This window comes from Solenopsis invicta, chromosome 15 (genome assembly GCF_016802725.1).
Source record: "Solenopsis invicta isolate M01_SB chromosome 15, UNIL_Sinv_3.0, whole genome shotgun sequence".
Classification (NCBI taxonomy): Eukaryota; Metazoa; Arthropoda; class Insecta; order Hymenoptera; family Formicidae; genus Solenopsis; species Solenopsis invicta.
This window is the reverse complement of record NC_052678.1, coordinates 4,315,747-4,338,536: the sequence shown is the minus strand read 5'-3', so window position 1 is coordinate 4,338,536 and position 22,790 is coordinate 4,315,747. Positions and strand designations below refer to the sequence as shown.

At 37.2% G+C, this 22,790-nt stretch overlaps 2 protein-coding genes across 8 annotated transcripts in view; one reads left to right on the top strand and one right to left on the bottom strand.

Moving 5' to 3' along the window:
- The window catches only part of LOC105207684 (polypyrimidine tract-binding protein 1), a 478,610-nt gene that overhangs the window by 369,823 nt on the left and 85,997 nt on the right, over window positions 1-22,790 (bottom strand). The gene's annotated exons all lie outside the window — the stretch shown is intronic.
- LOC105207824 (esterase FE4) lies at window positions 16,412-21,265 on the top strand. Of its 2 annotated transcripts, XR_005576420.1 has the most exons (10): window positions 16,461-16,691; window positions 17,166-17,306; window positions 17,680-17,848; window positions 18,004-18,482; window positions 18,548-18,716; window positions 19,213-19,388; window positions 19,449-19,596; window positions 19,961-20,102; window positions 20,549-20,878; window positions 20,983-21,265. XR_005576420.1 is itself a non-coding variant. In XM_039457827.1 (9 exons), exons 1-9 carry the CDS (start codon window positions 16,461-16,463, stop codon window positions 20,826-20,828), a joined length of 1,935 nt encoding a protein of 644 aa, XP_039313761.1. In that variant the 5' UTR covers window positions 16,412-16,460; the 3' UTR covers window positions 20,829-21,265. The 2 variants fall into 2 exon arrangements, 1 of the variants encoding a protein (XP_039313761.1); XM_039457827.1 differs by having other exon boundaries at window positions 16,412-16,691; window positions 20,549-21,265.

The following is a 22,790-nucleotide window of genomic DNA, read 5'->3' as shown; positions in this document are numbered from 1 at the left end:
TTTGATATACGGCAAAAGTGCAAGTGTTGCTTAAAGTTTCTTTTTTCAAATATAAGAAAATTAATGTTTTACTTTTTTTTATGTCTTTATTGCAGTATAAATTTTTTTATTAGTATAGTTTATTCATTGTTAAAACATAACGAATAATACTTGATAAATTAAGTTTTAAAATGCGGCATACTATATATCGGAGTTATGCTGTTCATAATATGAAAAAATGCATACATACGTTTATTCCGTATCTTGCCGTAAACAAAAATTTATGTGCGTGTCCATAATAATTTTAAATTTATACGTTTTCTAGTTCTACGTTATTAAACATCAATTTACCAAATTTTCACGGCTTACGATAAAGAAAAACAAATTTCAAACAGATCAGTTACATTGTGTCTAGTGTTAAAAGTAAGCAATAATCGAAACCAAATGTGCATGTATAATATTAAAAACACGTGAGATGAAAACAATTTGTTTTATCATTTTCGTACATAAATATTTAATGAGTAAATATTTGATTATAACTTCGATTTTCAGCTGAATTTGCGAGTTTAAATCACGTGCAATTTCGCGATTGAAAATCCAATTGGATATCACGTTGAGATTAAAAAATAAATAAATAAATAAATAAATAAATAAATAAATCGCGGTGCTAGATCGCAAATCGCGCATCTTTAGCGATATTTTTTTTTCTACGCACGCGCGCGCGCGAAGCCTGTTTTTTTCACAATGGCTGTGCTTTCAGAGAAGTAATTCCCCGCCGCAAATTTATTTAGTTTGCAAAAGCGCAACATCGGAAAGCGCGATACAGCCTAAGGCGTGCACGTGCATGTATTGCTCTCGCGCCACCGGAAACCGGCTCGCTTTTACGCGCGATATCGTCGAATTGACGGGGACGCATCCGTCGCGCATCGGAACGAAGATGGAATAAAGCCTCGTCAGTTCGGACCCGTCCATTTCTGACGGGCCATCGCTAAACGCCGGATCTCGCAGCGTGCAAATAAAAATTGAGCCTCGCGATTGACGCGCCGCGAGACATGCATGTGCACGCGTCGCGATGTATCGACGATTCGCCGCCGTAAGAACTGAAGCTCGAAACACAAGCGAAATACACATGCAATAAATCGGTTTTTTTTTCAACGGGCTCCAATAAATACTTCTTGTTCGTGTAATCTCGTTCTGACGCGATCTAAATGTGGCGCGCATTCATCGATGATGCTAATGAGCAGTCGACGCGCAAAAATATCAAAACTGCCACAAATAAACACAATACGAGTAAACACAATATGTGAAACAATACGGAAAACAAAATATATGAAAATAGAAATAGAAAGCGAGCAATCTATTTTTTTATTTCAAGAAACACAGAGCATAAAGCACAATAATGTTAATACACTAGGAAATACTATTTTTTTTTTGCTAATGACATATTAATCTATTATTTGTCTTTAATTTTCAAATTTTATTTTCCTTTGAAATAAAGTGGCATAAAATTCGTACAATGCTTGAATAGCCATCAATGATGCACAGTAAAAGAATACTTTTAGCAAAAATCTTTCAATTGATTAGATAAAAATGTTGGAAGAAGAAATTTGCTTTTCACGCAACGTTTCAAAATTGTCCTCTGTTCTTCAAAATTTCAATATTTTTTCCGGCCAACGTAACTATCTTAAACATCATCGAGTCATTGTGAGCAGTTTTGAAAAGCAGAATAAAAAAAAAACAGATCTCCAATATTCTTGAAAAGTATTCTGCTTTAGAAGAATGTATAACATTGCGCTGATGACTAATTAAGCATTTACCCGAGCATTTACCTTATTTCAAACAAGAATAAGATTTTTAAAAAATAAATGATGAATCAATCTCTTTTTATTACACCTGAGAAAAGTTTCTTCGATTAAAAAAATATTTGTTTGAGAGAAAGAAATTTGTACATTATTATACGATTAAAGAAAAGTTTCTTTGATTTAAAAAAAAAAAAAAAAAAATATATAGAATTGAAGAAATAGTTCGGCTGTGCAGCGTAAATCTTTTTTTAAAGTGAAAGAAATATATTTTTAAAACTGGAACAACTGAATTATTCTTTACATTTCTGTCACTACTTTCTTCGAGTTAAAAAATTATTTATTTAAATTGAACAAATAAATTTATTTACTTTAAAAAAAAACTGATAACGTCATTTTTTGAAATCAAATAAATTTTCATGTTTGTCATAGGCATTTTTATTTTGACTTAAAAAAATCAAGTTAAAAAACAATTTCGTCGATTTAACTTTTCTCTGGGTGTAAAATAAGTGGTGTTTCTCATTATTTTGGGCGTTCACATAATTTTGTCTATTCTCTGTATCTCTAGTTAGCCGAATGGAAAAAAGAAGAGTCTTTCGATCAATCCGCCACTCGATTTTCTTAATTTTCCCCTCTCGTCTGACACAATGCATCAACATGCACGAGGCAGCATCTCGTGCAATTCCGTACGATTGCGAATTCGCGGATCGGATCGGCGGCGTCGTGTCTTGCTTTGAAGAGTGACCAATCGTGCGCGAGTTTTCCGGAGAATCTTACTGGCGTATCGACGTAACTGTCGATACTTCGCCTAATAATATGCGAGATCGGCGAGAGATCGGTCGAGCGGATGGCATTTTCTCCCGATGCTGAATTTGGCGGATGTTCCTACCCGATAATACGTCCGGCGGCGGATTGCGTAGATTAAAATTGCACTGCCGGACGCCATTGTCGGCCGATACTCGGGCAGGAAGAGAGAGAGAGAGAGAGAGAGAGAGAGGGGCTATCCGTCGACGTGCGGTTATGATCCGTCAATGCCGACGGAAACTGATGAAAAGTGCGCCGGGCGGAAACCCGGGCGATTCTTTTTTTTTTTTTCCTCTCCTGACGCACCCACGTCGGGGCCGACCGACGTCTGAGAGATGAGGCCGCCATCGCCACCGCGCCGCGCCGCGCCGTCGAGAGAGTCGTCGGGCCTCTCGCGCAAAACATTCCCTCCCCGTACGTGGCTCCCGATAGAAATGCCGTGTACACCGCGGTATACATATATGCATTTTACGAAAAATATTTATTCCCTTCGCGAGAGAATACGCGTGGCTCTGCCATTCAATATCAAATATTTATTCGCCGCGCCGCCAGTGACATATACCGCTCTCGCGAAAGACACGGAATCCTCCGTGTAACTTTGAAACTTTGGGCTCCGGTAGTTAAGGAATGTTCCGAGTAGTTTTAAGCAGACAGTCCGGTGCGAAGTAACTTCGCGAAGCAACTAACGCGAAATTTCATTAGCTCGCCCGCGGCACGTCCTTATGTATTCAGCGAGCGATTTGGAATGTCCAAAAGAAATGATAAAATAATTTCGCGATCTTCCTCTTTCTCTCTCTCTCTCTCTCGTGTCATACAGTGAGAGCAGTATAATGTACTTAAAAACAAAAAGAACTGCATAATGCAAATTATTGTTACAGTAGTGAGTCATCTGATTAACTCAATACAATAAAAAAAATTGCGGTCACACTCGATTCGATTCGAACGCGTCGTACTGTGTAGGAATCTCAGAAAAAATGTGGTAATACATTAGATTTTATGTATTTGTTGACTGATTTTGACTATCTACAGCGAAAAAATATTAGGGATTATAGGACATTTCTCAAAATTATGACAAAAATTACAGATTGTTTTATATCGCATTAAAAAATTATTCCAATAAGAAGTAGACACGCATATATTTTCATTAGACATGTGTCTATTTTTCTATCTGGATAAAAAATTATTTCAATCAGGAGTAAACACGTGTGTGTCTACTTTTTTATTGAAATAATTTTTTATCCAGATAGAAAAGTAGATATACGTTTAATGAAAATATAATTAATAAAGAAACGATGAAATAAAAAATTTAAAAAAAATCTGAATTTTTTAAATCAAGTATTTTAAACATTCAAGATAATTTATGTGAAGTTTCACTGCGATGCAGAGATCATTCTATGAGAAATTCTTAAGAAAAGAAAAATTTTTCAAGAAAAAAATTCTTGAGAAAATTTGTACGATCTTTAGAATTTTTTTCTTAAAAAAATTTCTTTTCTTAAGAATTAATTTTAGCAAAATTTAAATTTAGTAAAATTTTATATAACAAAGTAGTTTAATTATATTTTAATACAATTTAACCTTTTACTAAAATTAAAAATAAAAAAATTCATCGAAGTCCACGTTGTCGTGCGTGTCTATCACGATTTTTAAAATAAATTCCAAGAGAGGATTCCACGCCTAATTTTACCTGGCCTAGTCACTGATCTACACCAATTCATTTTATTCGCCGTAAATCGCGACGAATTTTTACATCAAAGTAGATACACTTTGCATTACGACTTACTTTTCGACGCTCACGTTCGGAAATTGGAAAAAAAATACGTTGCTGCTCTCGTCCGCTCCCATTACCGCTCGTCGCGCGTCCACGTAAACATCTTGGAATATTCTCGAAGTCGTTCCTCCATTACAGGCACTCCCAAGCACTTTTCATCACACACCACCTTTCTCACTTTCAATATGCACTCTTTTCGTCGCGGCTTTTTTTTTCTTTCCCACGAGTCGGAACACTTCACATTCGTCTCACACACGCAACACTTGCGACGTAATTCTCAACCGAAACGCGACGCTCCGCGACGCCCGTTTTATTTCACCAGGACGCGATCACTGACCACAGTGTCCACGACCACTTTCACGGCATCGGAAGATCCTCGCGGAAATCGGGAAAAGACGTGCCGTTCCCCGTTCCCCCTCCCCCCCCCCCCCGCCGTCCGCCATTACTACTCGCCGCGCGTGACGTAGGCACCTCGGAATTTTCGCGAAGTCGTGACTCCGTTGGCACTTCCAAATCCTTTTCATCAGCCTACCTCACTCACCTTTCGCGCTGGCGATACGCACTTTTCGCCACGCACCTTCGACACGCGTCCTCTTTCCGTTCTTTACCCACCAAAACACATTTCCCTCGCGCACGAGACGCGTTCGACGCTCGCTGCGACGCAATTATCGAAACGCGACATTCCGCGACGCTCGTTGCGTCTCACCGGGACGCGAGCGCCGTCCGCGACCACTTCCACGGCATCGGAGGATCTTTGGGAAGATCCTTGGCTCCGTTCCTGGAGCCGCTCGAGCGTCCTATCGGCGAATTACCCTTCTCGATCCGCGATCAATAACGGATACCGAACGCGACCGTGCCGGTAGTCGGGGGCGACTGGCGATCCACTTCTGCCAACTGTTTAACAACAAACTCGGTTGGTCGCACGCTCCGTATCGATAAGTATCGGAGTGCACGAAGATCGCACAGTTAAAAAATCTGATACACGAACATCTTGCTGGTTGATGCAGCATTGTCGCTTTTCTTGACACAGTAAACAATCGAGATGCTTGGGTCGGAGATGTTTATGCTCTTGTGTTTACACACTTTTTCGCGACGACGCGCTCGTGCCTTAATGTGCAGCGAACTTCAGGGTGTGCGTCCGTGCGGAGCAGGGGCGCGCGTTCGTTACAATCAAGTGTAAATAACAACGCGACGACGACACTCGGGTTAACGGGGAGGGGGCTGAGGAAAGGGGAGGAGAAGAAATGCGCGGCGCGGTTTATTTATGTATTCACTTATAATCGCTCGCTTCTTGGAACGTTTTCCGGCAGTTTCTCGATCGGGATCGAATATAAATTCCCGTAATGACATCCGACAAACCCGGTCGATTGCACGTTATTATGCAGGACTTGTCACCCTTCCAATTTCGACGATTTCGAGATCTTTGAGGAAAAATTCAAGCGTAATGTAAGTTATTGTATTTCCTTAGTTTTTTGAAAAAAAAGCAAATTACACGAAGTACATACAAGCACGTAATAATTATATGCTTTAAACCAAGCTTGGTTAATAAGAAATCTGTAATTAAAAATTGATAAAGGTACATATTGTAATTGCGAAGATCTTTGGTCACAATCGATCCACTCTGGTGAAACGCGTATCAAAGGTTGACAGCAGTTGAGCGTAATAAGCGAAATTTATTAATTTTTTATTTACGAAATAATTAAACAGGCAATCACGATAAAACGTTATATAAATCATCTTGAATACTTAAAATATACTTGAATATTTACACAAAAAAATCGAGATTTTTCTTAATGCTGTAAAAAATAATTTAATTTCTAATAACCGAGTAAATGCATTGTAAAAAATATGTTATTCATAATAATAATATCTTATTCACACAGCCTTTACGTATATAATTTATTTGAAGTATTAGTGAACACATTTTTAAATTTTATTTACTTTGTAGGGATTGTATGTCTTTAAATATAATAAATATTTCAATAATAATGATTAGCATAATTTAATTGCTAGACAAACGATAGAACATTAATATTTTTCGCAATATGACGCTTAATGTTGAGAAACGCATTACACAAATTTAGTAGATATATTTAATAAGTTTTTAGTTCACTTTCTAGCTCTATGGTATTTATATACAAAAATTGTATTGCTATAAACTACTTTTATATATAGATAACACAGAACACTAGAAAGTAAGCTAATACTTACTTAAATATGCACTCATTTTATATTCAGCTTATTTATAACGGATCTATTTTTTAATATATATTTATTACATAATGTTACTACAATATTAATATTTATTATACTCCCAGATACTTAGAAACCTATAAAACTTTTAAGTGAAAATTTTTTAACGCAATTTAATTTGCAATTTAAAAAAGTTGCGAAAACTTGCGGATTTTATATGAAAATTAACAATATTCAATGAAAATCTTTTCATTACTTTGCTTCGCGCTTGTATTCTTTTTCATAATTTGCAACTTCAATATTTTTGATGATAATTTTTTGTTTGATTATTCATACGCTGTTACATAATTTTTTTTTAATCGATTAATAATTAAGCTGTTACAGCTCATAAATTATGTAAAATTTTATAAACGAGCGTTTATAAAGAGTTATACTTTTGAAATATAAATTTTGATTTAAACACGCATCAGAGTATTGGCCGGAAACATCTTGAAATTCCCACCCTGTGCGTGTGTGTGGCATCGAGTGCGGCCGAATCGAGAGTACCCGACTTTTAGCTTCGATTAAATTCAGGCCAATTGCAACGCGCCTGCAAAACTGCAATAATCCGTATAACATCCATGGTGATGTGAAAATCCATATCGCTTCTCGGGCACGCCCGCGAGGAGCGATTCAGCTTCGAGCACCTCCGGCGAGGTGAGCCGGCGAGGAAACGCGATGGCGGCCTCGGGGAGATGGCGATAAGGGCGGCGAGAAGCGGCGGCGGGCTCGCGGTACGTAGTAATAGAATGGTAAATACTTCATTAGCGCGTTACTGCACCCCGGTGGCCGAGCGATGGCCGGGAGAAATCGCGGGGCAAATGAAGCAACCCCCGCGTGGCACGCGCAGACAGCGCCGCGCGCGCGTTTCTTTCTCTCCCGCACCTCCTCTTCCGCCGGAGCGCCCCGTACGCAAACGGAAGATCGTACTCGTGAGAGGGAAAGAGAGAGAAAGTGCATTAAGTGTTATTAAGGCACCCGAGTAATCGCCTTGACTATCTGCCGCGTGCGTTTCACGTTTCGCTCCCGTCGGCGCATTAAGTCAGTTGTATTATAATTTTCGACGGCGAGCTGCAATCAACGGCGCTATTATGGACGGCGCAAGGAAGCTACCTGTGTTGCGGACGTTCTCGGGGGCTTGTTGAGCCACTTACCAAGATCACGACGATCGAGGAATGACGATGACTTTATAACGAACGTTCAAAGCATCAAGCGTTGAGCGCGTCTTCATTATTAAATATTAGGGGATCAAATTTAAACTAATTCTTTGAATTAAATAATATTTCGTTAAGTTTAAAATGTGTGTCAAAGTTCAATCAACGTACATTTCTGCGGTTGAATTGTTTAGTTTCAAAGTAAACAGGCGCTTGCATTAACGTATACATTTACTAAATAATAAACTAAATTTGCTTCAAATTTAATACATTTCTTGATTTAATAATAATTAATTCCGTTGTTTTAGTTAAATTAACGACGTATTAAGTAAGAGCAGTAGTGACATGGGAGTGATTAAAAAATTATTCAACTTGGACACAATTTAACATTATAAACTGAGAAAAAAAGTGTTTGATATTTGTAATTATAATTGCATCATAAAATAATTATAGTTAAGAACTCCATTTTTATAATTATTACTGCTAAAATGTTATTACTAATAAACTTGTATTTATAGTTGTACGGGCAAAATTTTACGAATTATGATAATTTCAAATGTTAATACGGTAAAATATCAAGATATGGATAATAAAAGTAAAATAAACATCTTTATGTACGCCAAGAGAAAAATTTTTTTAAATGAAAAAAAATATACATTTTCTTAAAATCATATATTTTGTTGCAAACATTTGTTTGTTCTGTTTAAGTAAAAATATTTACTTTCTAATAAATAGACATATTATCTTAAGCGCATAATTTTATATTTTTACATTTTTTACATTTAAGTAATATTTTTACAAATTAATAAATTATTTTCTTACATTAAAAGATCTGATTATCTTGGAATATAAAAATAGTCTAATAGTAAATATTTTGTAAAACTGCAAGAAAAAATTACTTGATTAAAAATTATTTTTTCATTTTATTTACATAAATATTTCAATTGAGAAATGTTTAACTTAACTGCAATTAAATAAGCTATTAAGATCCACCAAGTAAATAATTGTTTTGTGTTGAATAAAATTTTCTCATTTTAAGATATTTTTTCTCTTATTGCACCGTAGTAAATGCAATCACAATTATAGTGAATGTATATCTATATTTTTAGCATTCACTCACTATTTACGTAGAAATAACTGTAATTTGCATGGTTAAACAACTAAGTAATTGACACCTAAAATGACTATGAATTGATAGTTAAATTATGATAATTGCAATCAATTTTTTTTCTCTCAGTGTAAACTTAACAGTATTCTTGCCTGCGGTATGTTATTACCGCCTACTTTACAGCATTCTATAAATCCGCTCGATTCAATTGAGATAAATTTACGCAGCACGCTAGAATATCATCGATATAAATTACTACACTTTTTCTCAAAAAAGGACAGCTGTCACTGACATATAATAATATTTCAGTACAGAAAAGGTATCATTTATTCAAAACAGTAATAAAAGGTGCTAAAAAAGAAATAAAGTTAATAAATCACATTGTTTTCATACGTTCATCTCGCGAATTGACGTTCACTCTTGACCTTTCGAATTAATTTTCTTTCCACTCACGCTCCGCTATCTGTCCGATGAGAAATTCTTAAGAGAGCGTTAAGTCAGGTATTACAACTTCCAGATTGCGCCCCGTATTATTCGTGACTCCTCATCTGTAAGAGTCCATCTATCCCCCCCCCCCTCTTTCTCTCTTTATTTTTCCTTCCGGACTATCTGTATCTTTTCTCCACCATATTCCGGAGCTTTTTAAAAATCGACGAAATTCACATTGGCCACCGTGAATCGCGCAGCGAGGCGAGAGGAGTAAAAATAACCAGCGCGGTCTGGAGATTGATGTCGCGGGATACTTCGTGGGAGGAGAGGGATATACGTCCTAAGCGTCGATACCTCGTATTAATCACCCCTCTATGATTCGAGGCGATCGGGAGCGCGCGCTCGTGAAGGAATCAAGAGACTTTCGCGGACAGGTTAATGGCAATATCATTATTGCAGCCGGTCGTTATTCACCCTAACAAACTGTGCGACGCGATGCATTAATCTCCCGAGGCAATGCATCACCGGGCCGCAGTGCTTTCTCGCGTACGCGCCGCGGTGCATGCAGTGTGTGCATGCACTCGCGCGCGGCTTGCGGCATACAAGCTGCGAAAGCTGCTGCTGCTGCTGCTGCTGCTGCTGATGCTGATGCTGATGCTGGTGGTTCATGTAGCAATGTCGTCGGTAGTCTAACGTGCATATTTCACTTTCGTGCGGCGAAGTGCCGCGCCGCCGGCCGTTTCTCTCTCTCTCTCTCTCTCTCTCTCTCTCTCTCTCTCTCTCTCCTTCTCTCCCTACACTTTCTCGAGTAGATTCGCGCTCGACTCCGGCGACCAGCCGAATTAAAGGAAATTTCGGGAGCGTGACGGAAAAGGCGACGCCAAAGAATCTCGCCTTTCCGACTCTTTCGGAATCCCGCCTTTTTCACGTTCGCAAGAACTGTCGCATTTCGTTTAGACCTCCACGGAAACACCGACGTTACATCACACGCGCAATATATAACAGAGCGAAGGCCTCCCACTCCAAATATCTTTTTGTATCATGACAGTACGAGATATAGGGCACGGGCTTAGACTGGCGTTGATAAATTTACATTTTTTTTATCGCTCGAGGGAAGAGGTCGATCTTTCAATCGTCATTAAAAATTTAGAGTTGACGTTCAAGAGTGAAATCGTAATTCGATAGAAAAATGTGGGATGTACGTGTGTACAAATGGATATACAGTGAAGTCTCTCCCATATCCGAAATAACAGGAAGACAAAATTGTTCGGATAAGAGAATTTTCGGATAATAGAATATTGATACATTTTTATATTAAATTTCACTTATTCAGAACTTAAACAGAAACTTAAACTTTGTAACGAAAAGGATTTCATATATTAAAAAAAAAAATAAAAAAAAAATAAAAAAAAATAAAAAACTTAAATTCTTTACGTAAAGGAAACAAAATTAATTTCACAATACGTTATAACATTCAAGTAATAGAACGTTCGAATATTGAGTATTCGGATAATGGATACATCTATCTGTCACTTCTGCGATACGTCCAAAAACTTTGTACTTTCCAAAAACTGTGCCGCAAAGGGCACAGTATTTTTCTTCGACGGAGTTGTCATGTATTATTCACCCTCGCGACCCCAATATTTTGCCCTTGAAACGCTCTAACGCGCCCAAAAGGCACGGAAGGGGAGTAAGCGGTTATGGCAACGGTTTGACAAAAGTAACCCCGCGAGAATAAAACACTCTTAGCCCCCGAAACATCTTACGCAAGCAAACCTTTCCGACCGAGACTCCCACCGAGGCCTCTCTTGCGTACTATCTCCTCCTAGCGACAAAGAATATTGTGTCATAAAAAATATAAGAAGATGTCTAATGCATATTTCGGGATAAGCTCACCGCCATTGGTAGAATGACAATAAATCTGGATTATAAAAGAGAGGAAATATAGGGAGGGACTTTAAACGTGCAAGCCACCTTATCCGTCTACCGCGCAATCGGCCACTTAAGCAGAAGGAAAGAAAACTAAAATGCGTATATCCGATAAATAAGAAAAATTACAGGTCACAAAATTACGGTCGTAGAGAATTAAAATTCGCAAGAAATTCTAAATTACGCGAAGCGCCGCAATCTTCTTTTTTTTTTCGCGGACTCGCCGCAATGCGGAGAAGTCGGGATAAAAAAATTACTTTATTTATTACGGTCTCATGCATTTGTTTTCCAGATGTTTGTTTCGCCAGTGATTCACCTCGAACCAAATTTCCTTTCAGAGCGTAAAAAGGGTAAAAAACAAGACACACAGTTCTCATTTGGCCAAGCGCTCTCATTTTCCCTTTGTTCGTAATTCCTTTACAGGAAACGCGCGCGCATTTCAACGGCGGCATTAAACGAAGATAAAACCGCCCGGCGGCAGTGGAGGGGGGGAGTGAGAAAAAACAAAATAATTCCGGGGCTATCTGGCCCGGAATGCATATAATAATGCCGTGCAAACATAGATGAAGACGGTCGAAGCTAGCTGACTCGGACGCCGATAAATAACATCGCGATTAATAATTTCACGGTGGCGACCAATTCGCGTCGCTTAATTCATCGTTTCGCGACATTTAACGCACGCCCCGCGTTTATCCCCGCGTGACGCGTTACAATGTAATTTCGCGTCGGTGCAGTAAATTCGTTTTCTCGTATAATCGCTCACCCATGCACGAGGAGGGCACAGCGCGAATAATGACGTTTACATTAAATTCAACATTATCGACGTAACGCGATATGCGTTAACTCCCGGCAAAGGCTGCCGCCGTTCGCGTAGCGAACGCATAAAACTCGAAGTGTCTACATCGGCCGAATCGCCCGCGTGCAGTCCGCAAATTGACGCGGAACGCAATTCGAGCGCGACGATGACGACATCGCGTCGCGCGGAAAAACTTGTGCTGCTGCTGTTGCTGCTGCTGCTGCTGCAGCAGCAGCTTTGTCCCTGAAAATCATCTCGTTACGCAAATGTGTCATCACGATTCCCGCGAGATTTACCGCGCGCATGGCCGCGACCAAAGCATCGCGCGCTCCCATTGTCTCGCTCCCATGCGTTCGCTCTCTTGGAAAAGAGCGCGCGCGTTCGAGGTTTACGTTTCATTATTATAATGCAGCCGCGTGTGATCAAAGTTACGTACCTCTCTCTTTATATAATAACGCGACGCGGCGCGCGCGGTATTGACAAAGCGGCGCGCTTCCAGCTTACACACGCGGGGGACGTTCGGATTTAAACGGAATTACAGATTTAAAGGAATGGAAATGACAACGTAATGAAAAGCGTTTAACGACCACAATTATTAATCCTACAAACGTTAAACGATTTCAGTGGAGTTTATAATTGTGCACGTAGCGGAGGAAGTAATTGTTACATCCGACGATGTTAATAGCGAGCGTGACACACACACACACACACACACGCCGCGCTCCGGGCGCACGCGTGCGCCAACCCGGAAAATTGGTGCAAAGTAATCGCAAACAAACTACGGGGCGACATCGTCAAGAACGAGAGGAAAATTGGTGCGCGCGTGCCGATGGCGAACGCCACGCTATTTCCGGACGGTTCTTGCCGCAGCTCGCCTCTCGCCGCCCGCCGTCGTGTGATGCATGACCGCACTGCGTACTGCAATTAGTCCACGACGTGACAAATAGACGAATGCATAATCCGGCGCGGCGTTCGCCTTTAATCAAACGCGACGTGCTCCTGCGCGCACGTGGACATGGAAGCAGCCGATATTAAATCATATTGACGTCCCGCTCGATCAGGTCCTCATCTCTTGCTACTGCCGCCGCTACCCGATGCCCGCCATTACGCGATCGAGTAGCGAATTAATCCTTGCTTTCCCTCGCCTTTAGCATTTCGAAGAAATTTATCTCAATTAGGTGGAGGCAAATTATTAGACCCTTCGATCGCTCCTAGCGACGATTCGTCTTTATTCGCGCAACGCTATCTCGTTACGCCTATATTCATTTTAAACCCTCGACATTCGATTTTAACGGCAGCGCGCGTGCGCGCGCGTTAATTTAGCAATTCCGCGATTTAATAATTCCACATCTCACCTCGTTATCCGCTTCTCGCGCTGTTAAGCTCCGTAGTCAATGCTAATTGCGCGCACGTACAAAAATGAAATAAGCTCGCGATAACAGATAACGTTAGAGCGTTTTATGCTTAACTTAAAATGACAGCGTGCCTGTTTGCGTTTAATTTATGACGTATCGCGCGCATCGTCGAAAAAAAACGTGCTGATAGCGCGCTGTTGTTATTTTATTTTATTTTATTTTTTTTTACATAAATATGCTCTCACCGTCGCAGTTAAAGCTGGATGATTAGATCTCGATCCCAGCAAACAGAATGACGTTAAGTGACTTAGGCGTAGTTTGAGTGATGTCTCAGCGACGTCTTCACGTCCATAAGATGTCACTTAAACTACGTCTAGTCTACGTAACATTTGACGTTACCTTGTTCGTTGGACATTTAAAACTGATTCCGTTTGAAAACTACCCCGTCTTGCCACATTCTAGCTGAGATAACATTTTTCGCAGATTTTTCGCTTCCTCGAGGGTGAAGGAGATTTTTGAGATGCTGGTTAGCATCCGTAATATTAAATCGACTTTTAATTTAATTCTGTGATAATACTGTTCTAATTCATTTCAAGAGCTAAGTTTGAAACCGAAACGGCACGCAGTTCGAACGAATTGGAAAAACTGTACGTAAAAATTACATATGAAACATTATTTCAGCATCAAGATCTCGTTATGATCATTATGGCCCTCCTTCTATTTAATTTGTGGTAGAATGTAATTAAAATATATAAAAGATTCAAATATCCGGTGCTTCCCAATCACACGTGTATAAATTTCAATGAGATATATAAATAATATAATCAAGATTTTATCGTAATTGCTATCTCAATTCATATTAAATACGAGATCGGAACAGAAGGAAAAACGGAGATCACGAAGGAGAAGGAGGAGGATAAGGAGAAAGAAAAGAGGAAGAAGGGGGAGCAAAAGACTGCAATCGGCGGGAATCTCTGCGGCCAACTAACACGGCATAACTAATGACGAGGAGATAAACGGCTCGGCAAACGATGCGTAACGAGTGAAGATGCCGTGGAGATTTCGTGCGGAAACGGACCGGAAACTCTCGAGGGAGGGCCCCCTTGTCAGGAAATTGTTAGGACCTAAACCGCCGGCGGAAGCGGATCCTCCGCTGCGGCAGCGGAGATGGTGGCGGTGGCGGCGGTGGTGGCGGTGGCGGTGACGGTCGGAACGTAGAAAACCAAGAAGAAAACCCACGGGATGTGGTAAGAGCATTGACGAAACTCGAATTAGAAGGCCGCACGGCTTGAGATAAATAAAGAACGATCACTTTTCCAAGGCCCATCCGTGTAGAGAATTTAAAAAAAAAAAAAAAAAAATATATATATACATATATACATCGGCGATATCGCTTAAGATACTCATCTCTTCCAAAACCGAATCAATTAGAACTATGATCTAACATACTTTCTTAAAAATTGAAAAGAATTAATATCAGGATAGCTGCGCATAGAATTCGTAAAAACGTATATCGTCGTTGCGTCAATTCGTCGACGATACATTTATATTTTGCTTGCAATTGTTTGTACACGTATATATAAAGTCTGTTGGATGCATATACATATATCTTTCAAAATATTATTTTACTTTGCTGTTGCGACAGCTTTTGCGAAATAGTTCGCATTTCCGAGTTTCAAATAACCCTGCGCGATTGTTGACATTGTGAAGTAGTGCCACGGCGGAGAGCTAAAATGCAACGTGTTGAATAATGGAATGGTTACGAGTAACCCGGGTTAAGTTGCTCATCTATAATAATGTGCAGTATGTAGCTAAGCTCCGCCAAAAGCCGCATTACCCCTCGCTTAATAATACGTCACGGTTGATAGAGATCCCTCCCGTGAATAAATGATATAAAGACGGCGGGGCGAGGACGGAATATTCAATCACTACCTACGGAAAACAAATATTTTCCAACTTCTCGAAAGACAAGTACATAAAAAAAAAAAAAATAAAAAAAAAATAAAAAAAAATAAAAAAACGAATATGGATTAGTAATATGTACATATCGCTCGTCCATTTTGTACGCTTTAATTTCGGGAAGATAAGGTAGATAACGAATTTATCAATTTATATTTGATAATTTGACATACTCTTGAATTATTGACACGTTTATTCTCATTAGGTAATAATTTATCTATGCACACATTATGATAAGAGTTTCATTAAGTCAATATTAAGTCGGCAGTGAATTAGCGGTGAATCTATTCACTCGCTGATACGCGAGTAAAGTGGGTTTACTTCGCAATTGTCTTTTATTACACGAGTTGCTTTTAATAAGACGCATATCGTTGATATTGAATTTCTAGGGCGACTTATTTAATACATAGCATATAAATCGTGTTTTATTTCATTAAAATTAATTACTTACCCGTTGACTAAATTTGGAATTATTTATTATCTTTATCACTGTAAGTAATACTACGAGTTATTATTCATCTTTGACGAAAATTCACACATGAGAAAGAGTTTTTTAACAATATTCGCTGTCGATGTGAAAATAATACAATAAATTTAACTAATAAACAATTCACTAGTTATCTAAATTTGAATTTATTATTATTTGTATATTATATTTTAAATTATTTTTTTAACTCTTATCGCAGAATTTACAAATAGATTTAAATTTTTGCGTAAAAATGGTCCAAGCTATTTGCTAGTGTCCAGTATTATCAAATTGAAGGATTTTTCCCAAAATTTGATCCTTTAATAAAACAACATCACGCATTTAACTTGCTTATATTATATTATTAAGAACACTATGAAATTCGTAATAATCTGTTAAAAGAATTTTGAAAAATTTTACAATAACGCATTAAGGAGAAATCTGTCGAACAATCTGACAATATTGTTCAGTTAAACAACGTTTACAAATTTAATGTGCAATAAAATCGTCCGGCTTAGCTTGGCTCGTCACTTTTGTAAAAATTAAACGTGTTCCGTTCGTGTCACATGGCGCTTCTCGATAACGTATCTCGTGGTTGTAAAATTGTATTCCATTTCAGTTGTATCCCGCAGAATCCCTCGCGAAAAATACACGATAACGTGAATCTCTCGCTCGCGGCGCTATGTTGACATTGTGTCTTCGATTGGATGAAAAGATCCGGCGATGCATTTTCATCCTTGTGTTTCTGCTTAGCCTCGCCGACGGTTTGTTCATCGAGTCCGATGGACTTGTTGTCAACACAAAATGGGGCTCTGTTCGCGGCAAGTGGAGCAAAACCGTGCACAATCGAACAGTCGCGAATTTTCTCGGGATACCATATGCTTTGCCTCCTGTGGGCGATTTAAGATTCAGGGTACGTAATCTATAATCATAGATATTAAATAATCAGCACATAATGATAAAAATTACTTTTAAACTTTGTCTTGCTTATCTGTGATTTTGCATAAAAAGTACGTTAATATTTAGAAAGTTCATCTTTATAGTGCGATGCACCATGTCTGATCACATGAATTCTAGGGACGGAAATTAATCTATTTTAATAATTTGAAAAGTATTACAGTCTCGAAATTTTTCTAGTAAAATTTTCGTCTTAGAATATCTACCTAAGAATCTGTTCATAAAAGGACTTTCGATAATTTTGAAACATCATGTATACACACACACACAAAAAGCAAACATGCACACACACGCACACACACACACACACACACACACACACACACACACACACACACGCACGCACGCACATATATATTTACACGATTTAATCAAAACATGTTTGGATTTAAGCGTAATCAGTATGGTTAGATTACATATGTTATTTTAGAGCCCGCAACGGTGGAATGTCACGTGGACAGAAATTCGTGACGCATCGATTGATGGGAAAAAATGCCTTCAAATTGATAGTCAAATCAGCGAAGTGGTTGGTAGCGAGGATTGTCTTTATTTAAACATCTTTGTTCCCGCCGTGAGTAATATATCACAAATAATATTCTACTGAATTAACAATAACAATCGTGAATATGAAATAATAATAAAATCCTGCTACAAAAGTTTTAATGGACTTTCACGTAGTCAATTAAATAATTAGCATCGCGCGCAGTTATTGTTGTAATTCTGCTATGAGTTTCAAAAAATAGACAATTAAAATGTTCCAAAAACAAATGCAAAATCAATTAGACGAGATCTAACGGCTTAACTATAAATTACTTAAACAAATCAAGGTTACGTTATTGCGATATTTAGTGGCTTTTACTGTAAACGTTCAGCGCTCTTATTAAATGTTTTATTCCTCCATTTATTAATATGACGATTTTGTCACTCCGCAATTTTATCAAAAGTTTTCAGAGAGAAGCGTTTCGCAGAGATCCGCAAAACTGCCAATTTTAGTCTTTGTGCACGGTGGTGCATATAAAAAAGGAAATAGCAATAGCAAACTATATTCGCCGGATTATTTGCTGGATCAGAATATAATCTTCGTCACGTTGAATTACCGACTTACCGCTTTCGGTAAGGTGAAACAAATTATCAAACGTAACTCTGTCGATTTCTTCGTTATAATAATACACCGGACACGTCGCATTTTGAACATTGACGTGAAAAACAGATGTATAAGATAGGTTTCATTACAATTCACAATAATAACACGAACACGAATCACTTAGGATTTTTTAGCACAGCGAACCAAATCTCGCCAGGTAATTACGGCCTTAAAGATATAAAGATGGCCCTTGAATGGATACAAGAGAACATCCACAGCTTCGAAGGGAATCCCAAGTCGGTGACTCTAATGGGGCATAGTGTCGGTTCAGCGGCGACTCATTTACTTGCTCTGTCAAAGAAGACCGAAGGTCTCTTTCACAGATATATCTTGCTAAGCGGTTCCGCTTTAAGTACATGGACTTATCACCCTCCAAGAAGATACAGACAATTGTGTTTGCATTTGGCAAAACTTGTCGGTTGCCCGTTGGAAAGAAATCGTAACGTAACCGCGTCGAACGAGACAACTACTGAAAATCCAAAAAGAGGGGATGTACAAACACCTGCCTACGACGATATTGCGAGGAAAGAAAAAGACGAAGAAATAATGAAATGCATGAGAATAGCCGATGCGACAAGAATAATAACGATGACGCAATATTTCGTAAGTGCTGTCAATAGAGTAAAAATGTTTAAATATTCAATAAATTTTACGTTGCTTTGTATTAGTATGTTTGGAAGGAAAACCCCATGTGTAATTTTGGTCCCACATTGGAGGATGAATCAGCGGACGCCATCCTGACGATGCATCCATTAAAAACCATGAAAAACGGACTGTTTCGTGATATACCAGCGATAATGCAAGTCGTGAAAGACGAGGGTTTACTGAAGATACTTGGTAACTTACCGTTCTTACTTGTCTTAATAATATTTAATTTAATAGATACAGGCAAATAAAGTCCAGCGCGGTTAGTGTTGCGCAAAATCAGATATCGTTATCAATATAACGATATGGAAAAATGTAGAAAATGTTTAAGAGTATCATAAATAAATATATCTGATTTTGCGCAACACTAACCGCGCTGGACTCTCATTTGCCTGATATCTATTGTTTGTTAAACTTCGAGAATCGTTTACCGAAGTTTAATTGTTTGAATATTCAATTAAGTAAAGCTGTCACGCAAATTAATTAACGGCACCAGATAATTTTCCCGGAGAAATATTAACTACAATTCATATCGTTACATTTATTAATCTTAGATAAATAAAGTTCAAGTCTCCTTTTATGAAGGAAATACTAGCTTGTAACACACGTTCCAACAAAAGACATTATTTTTTAATTTTGAAGTAAATTTCGAAACAAAGAAAAAAGAAATCAATAACATTTGTTTTAGCTTTAATCATAAAACCCGAACTGGAAAACGAGTTGATAGAGAATTTCGAAGAATATCTGCCTTACTTCTTAGAGTATCATGAAGTGGTTTCAAACACTAGCGTTTTCGCTTCGGCGATACAAGATTTTTACTTCAACGGAAATGTGTCGCTGGGTCTCATGCATAACATTACGGAGGTGAGTTTGTGTAATACATAGGAAACGATTTGACAGCGATTTGACAGATCATTCCTCCAGGTGACGACTGATGCCTTAATAACATGGCCGATGATACAAGCTCTACAATATATGTCGAAAGTAGGAAATTCTAATATTTATTTTTCTTACTTTGCGTACGAGGGCACGTTTACACACACCTTTGCTTCGGGCATCCCAAATCATTATGGTACGTTATTCATAACGATTTCCGTAATTCAGAGAATTAAGATTGAGATAACTTTTAATTTTGAGCAAGATATATATATCAAATCTCTTTTGGTAACTGCATTTTATCTCCCAGCTTCCGTTAATAAGCGAACTAAACAATTAGAGTTATCAATTTCAATACAATAATATATTTTTCTTCTAGTTATTTCAAATATACTTAACATGTAACTAATAAAAATAATAGTTGTTAAAAGCTAGGGCGATATAAAAATAAAAGAGAGACTTTTTATCATCAGTTATATCATGAAGACTGTTTTATGCAGCCAAAAATTAAGCACATACATTCCCTAAGTACTAACATAAATTCAAATATATTCTTTCAGGTGTCGCTCATGGCGACGATTTGAACTACTTATTTCCCATATTGAATAATAGGTATCGAAAAATGTTACTGTACAATACAATGAGCGATATTACGATGATTAATATCATGACGGAGATGGTGGCGAGTTTCGTGGCAAAAGGGTGAACAATCTTAATAGCATTGTGCAATATTAATTATGAGATAGTTTACTGTTATTATTACTATTATTACTCCTCTGATTTAATTATTATTTACGAATATCTCCATGAAAGAGATAACATTTAATCTTTTTTGAGCATAAACTATCCAAACTATCCAAGTTAATTTACAATACAAACATATTCCAAAAGCTTTAAATAATTGTTTCTCGATTGCAATTTCCCAAAAATGAAAGTTATTCGTCGCATTCCACTTCCGTTTGCGATAACATCACGTTGCATGACAATCCATTCAAAGCCGTTGAAACCGTTAAAAACATCTCTAGGAAATTTTGTTTTATGCAGCGTCCTACGAATAATCTTAATATTTATTACATTTATTACATCTATTTATTACATTTATTTATTATATCGGTAATAAATATCACCGATTGTAATATTTATTACAGGATTCCGCAAGCGCGATTCATCATCTCGTGGCCTAATTATCGCGATCATCATGAGTTTATGAGATCCGGAATTGACAGTGTACCGGAATTTAAAGTGCAAACCAACTTCTTGTCTGAAAGAATGCAGTTCTGGGAAAAGTTAATGCATAACGAGTTGGAGAGAGTGATGAACGATGCGTTTGTTAATAAACCGATCAAATCTACGAGTAATGTTAACGCAATCTATCGTAGATTAATAATTCAGCTTACATTATTAGAAATATTCTTCTTCTATATGTAAATAATATTATATCTACCTTCGAAGAACATAAATTGTATTTTTCAAATATGGTAAGTCACATAAATTATGAGCTAATATTCCAATATCGAACAATTATGCAGTTCAACAAAAAGTAATATCAGAATAAGACTAATCATTTTCTATACTTTTCTAGACGCTGAATACAAATTCGATTTCCAAATTGCTCCATCGCGATTTTTAGAAATTTGCAATAAAATTTACAAAACAAAGGGAAAGAGAAAAAGAACAAACTATTTTCATGAAATTTGTTATATTATTAACTTTTTTGTCATATTATAAACGCAATTTGTCACATTATTAATGATATGATGCGTGCTGGAAAAGTTTTATTGCAACTAAAATAATGCCGTTAGAACTTCCAATCTTCAAAAAGGAACTTTTTTGTGTCAGCTATGGTTAATAAAATAAAATTAAATGTGAAGTGTGTGAAAAATGCATACGTATGACTTTTTTTTTATTAATTTTCAAACATGACATATTTTTCATCGACTAATCTACTGAGTCTACCATTTTGAATCCGTTCATTTTAGCATTAAATTTGTATTCATTATCATCAGAGATTTTTACATAAATTTTTTCAAATATTCAGACATTTCTAAAATTTTAACATCCATTGATTTGTTTTAAATTTACTAATTTTGATACCGAATTCGTATTTAGCAACCTAAAAAATCTTTCAGGTTAAAGAAATTGATTGAAAACTAAGCTCTCTGATTTAACATCCAAAAAACTATGAGAAATAACTAATTTCATTCGTGTGTAAGAAAAAGTAATATTTTGTTGAACTGTTATTTCCACGTATCCTGTCACGTATATTATTTAATTTTTTTCATTCAGGCGATTCAAAGCAAAATTTATATTATATGTTAAAACTGTCTGCAGTCAATGTATAATAAAAAGAAAAAAATTAATGAAGGTGGATTAACAATATATACATTCCGCATGTCCGTTTGTACGTTTTAATTTCGCAAAGTTACGTTAATAATTTTACCAATTCACCTTTGATGAATTGACATACTTTTAAAATATTGACACGCTCATTTTCATTGGATAATAATTTATCTATGCGCACATTATGATAAGAGTTTCATAAAAGCGAATATCAAGTCGACAGATTAGCGATGAATCTGTTTATTAGCTGATACGCGAATAAAGTGAGTTAACTTCGCAATTGTCTTCTGTTACGTTAGTTTTGATATATAAATCGTTGACGTTGAATTTATCGAGCGATATATTGAATACAGGCGTGTAAATCGTGTTTTATCTCCTTATAATTTTCATATGTTATTATTTGCCGACTAAATTTGGAATTTATTATTATTTTTATCACTGGTGACTATAAGTAATAATACAAATTATTATTCACCTTTGATTGAAATTATGGTGCTTACACAAGTGGAAGAGTTTTTTAACAACACCCGCCGTCGATATGGAAATGACACAGTAAATTTAACTAACAAACAATTTATCAGGTTATCGTCTAAAGTTGGATTTATTATTATTATTCGTATATTATTTTTTAAATATTTTTTTTAGCTCTCTTCGCTGAATTTAGAGATTGGGCTTGAATTTTTGCATAATAACGGTCCGATCTTATTCACTTGTGTCCCGCGTATTCAGTGTTGTCAAGTTAAGGAATTCTCTCCCAAAAATTTGAATTTTTTTAATAAAACGACATCGTGCATTGAATTAACTGATGTTAGAAGAAACCAAAAAATTTGTTACAATCTCTTAAAGTTTTTTTGAAGACTTTAGATTAAACATTAGAGGAAAATCTCCCGATCAATCTGACAACACTGTTCTGTTGATCAACGTTTATGAACTTAACGTGGTGCTGTAAAATCGCTCGGCTCAGCTTGGTGTTGGTTCGTCACTTTCGTAAGAATTAAACGTATTGCGTTCGTGTCACGTGGCGCATCTCGATAACGTATCTCACGGTTG

Excerpts from the sequence above, each read along its gene's own strand:
- LOC105207824 (XM_039457827.1), top strand. The coding sequence starts at position 16,461 with ATGTTGACATTGTGTCTTCGATTGGATGAAAAGATCCGGCGATGCATT. Across the intron at positions 18,717-19,212 it reads GGGTTTACTGAAGATACTTG|CTTTAATCATAAAACCCGAA; the intron begins GTAACTTACCGT and ends CATTTGTTTTAG. Across the intron at positions 19,389-19,448 it reads TCATGCATAACATTACGGAG|GTGACGACTGATGCCTTAAT; the intron begins GTGAGTTTGTGT and ends TCATTCCTCCAG.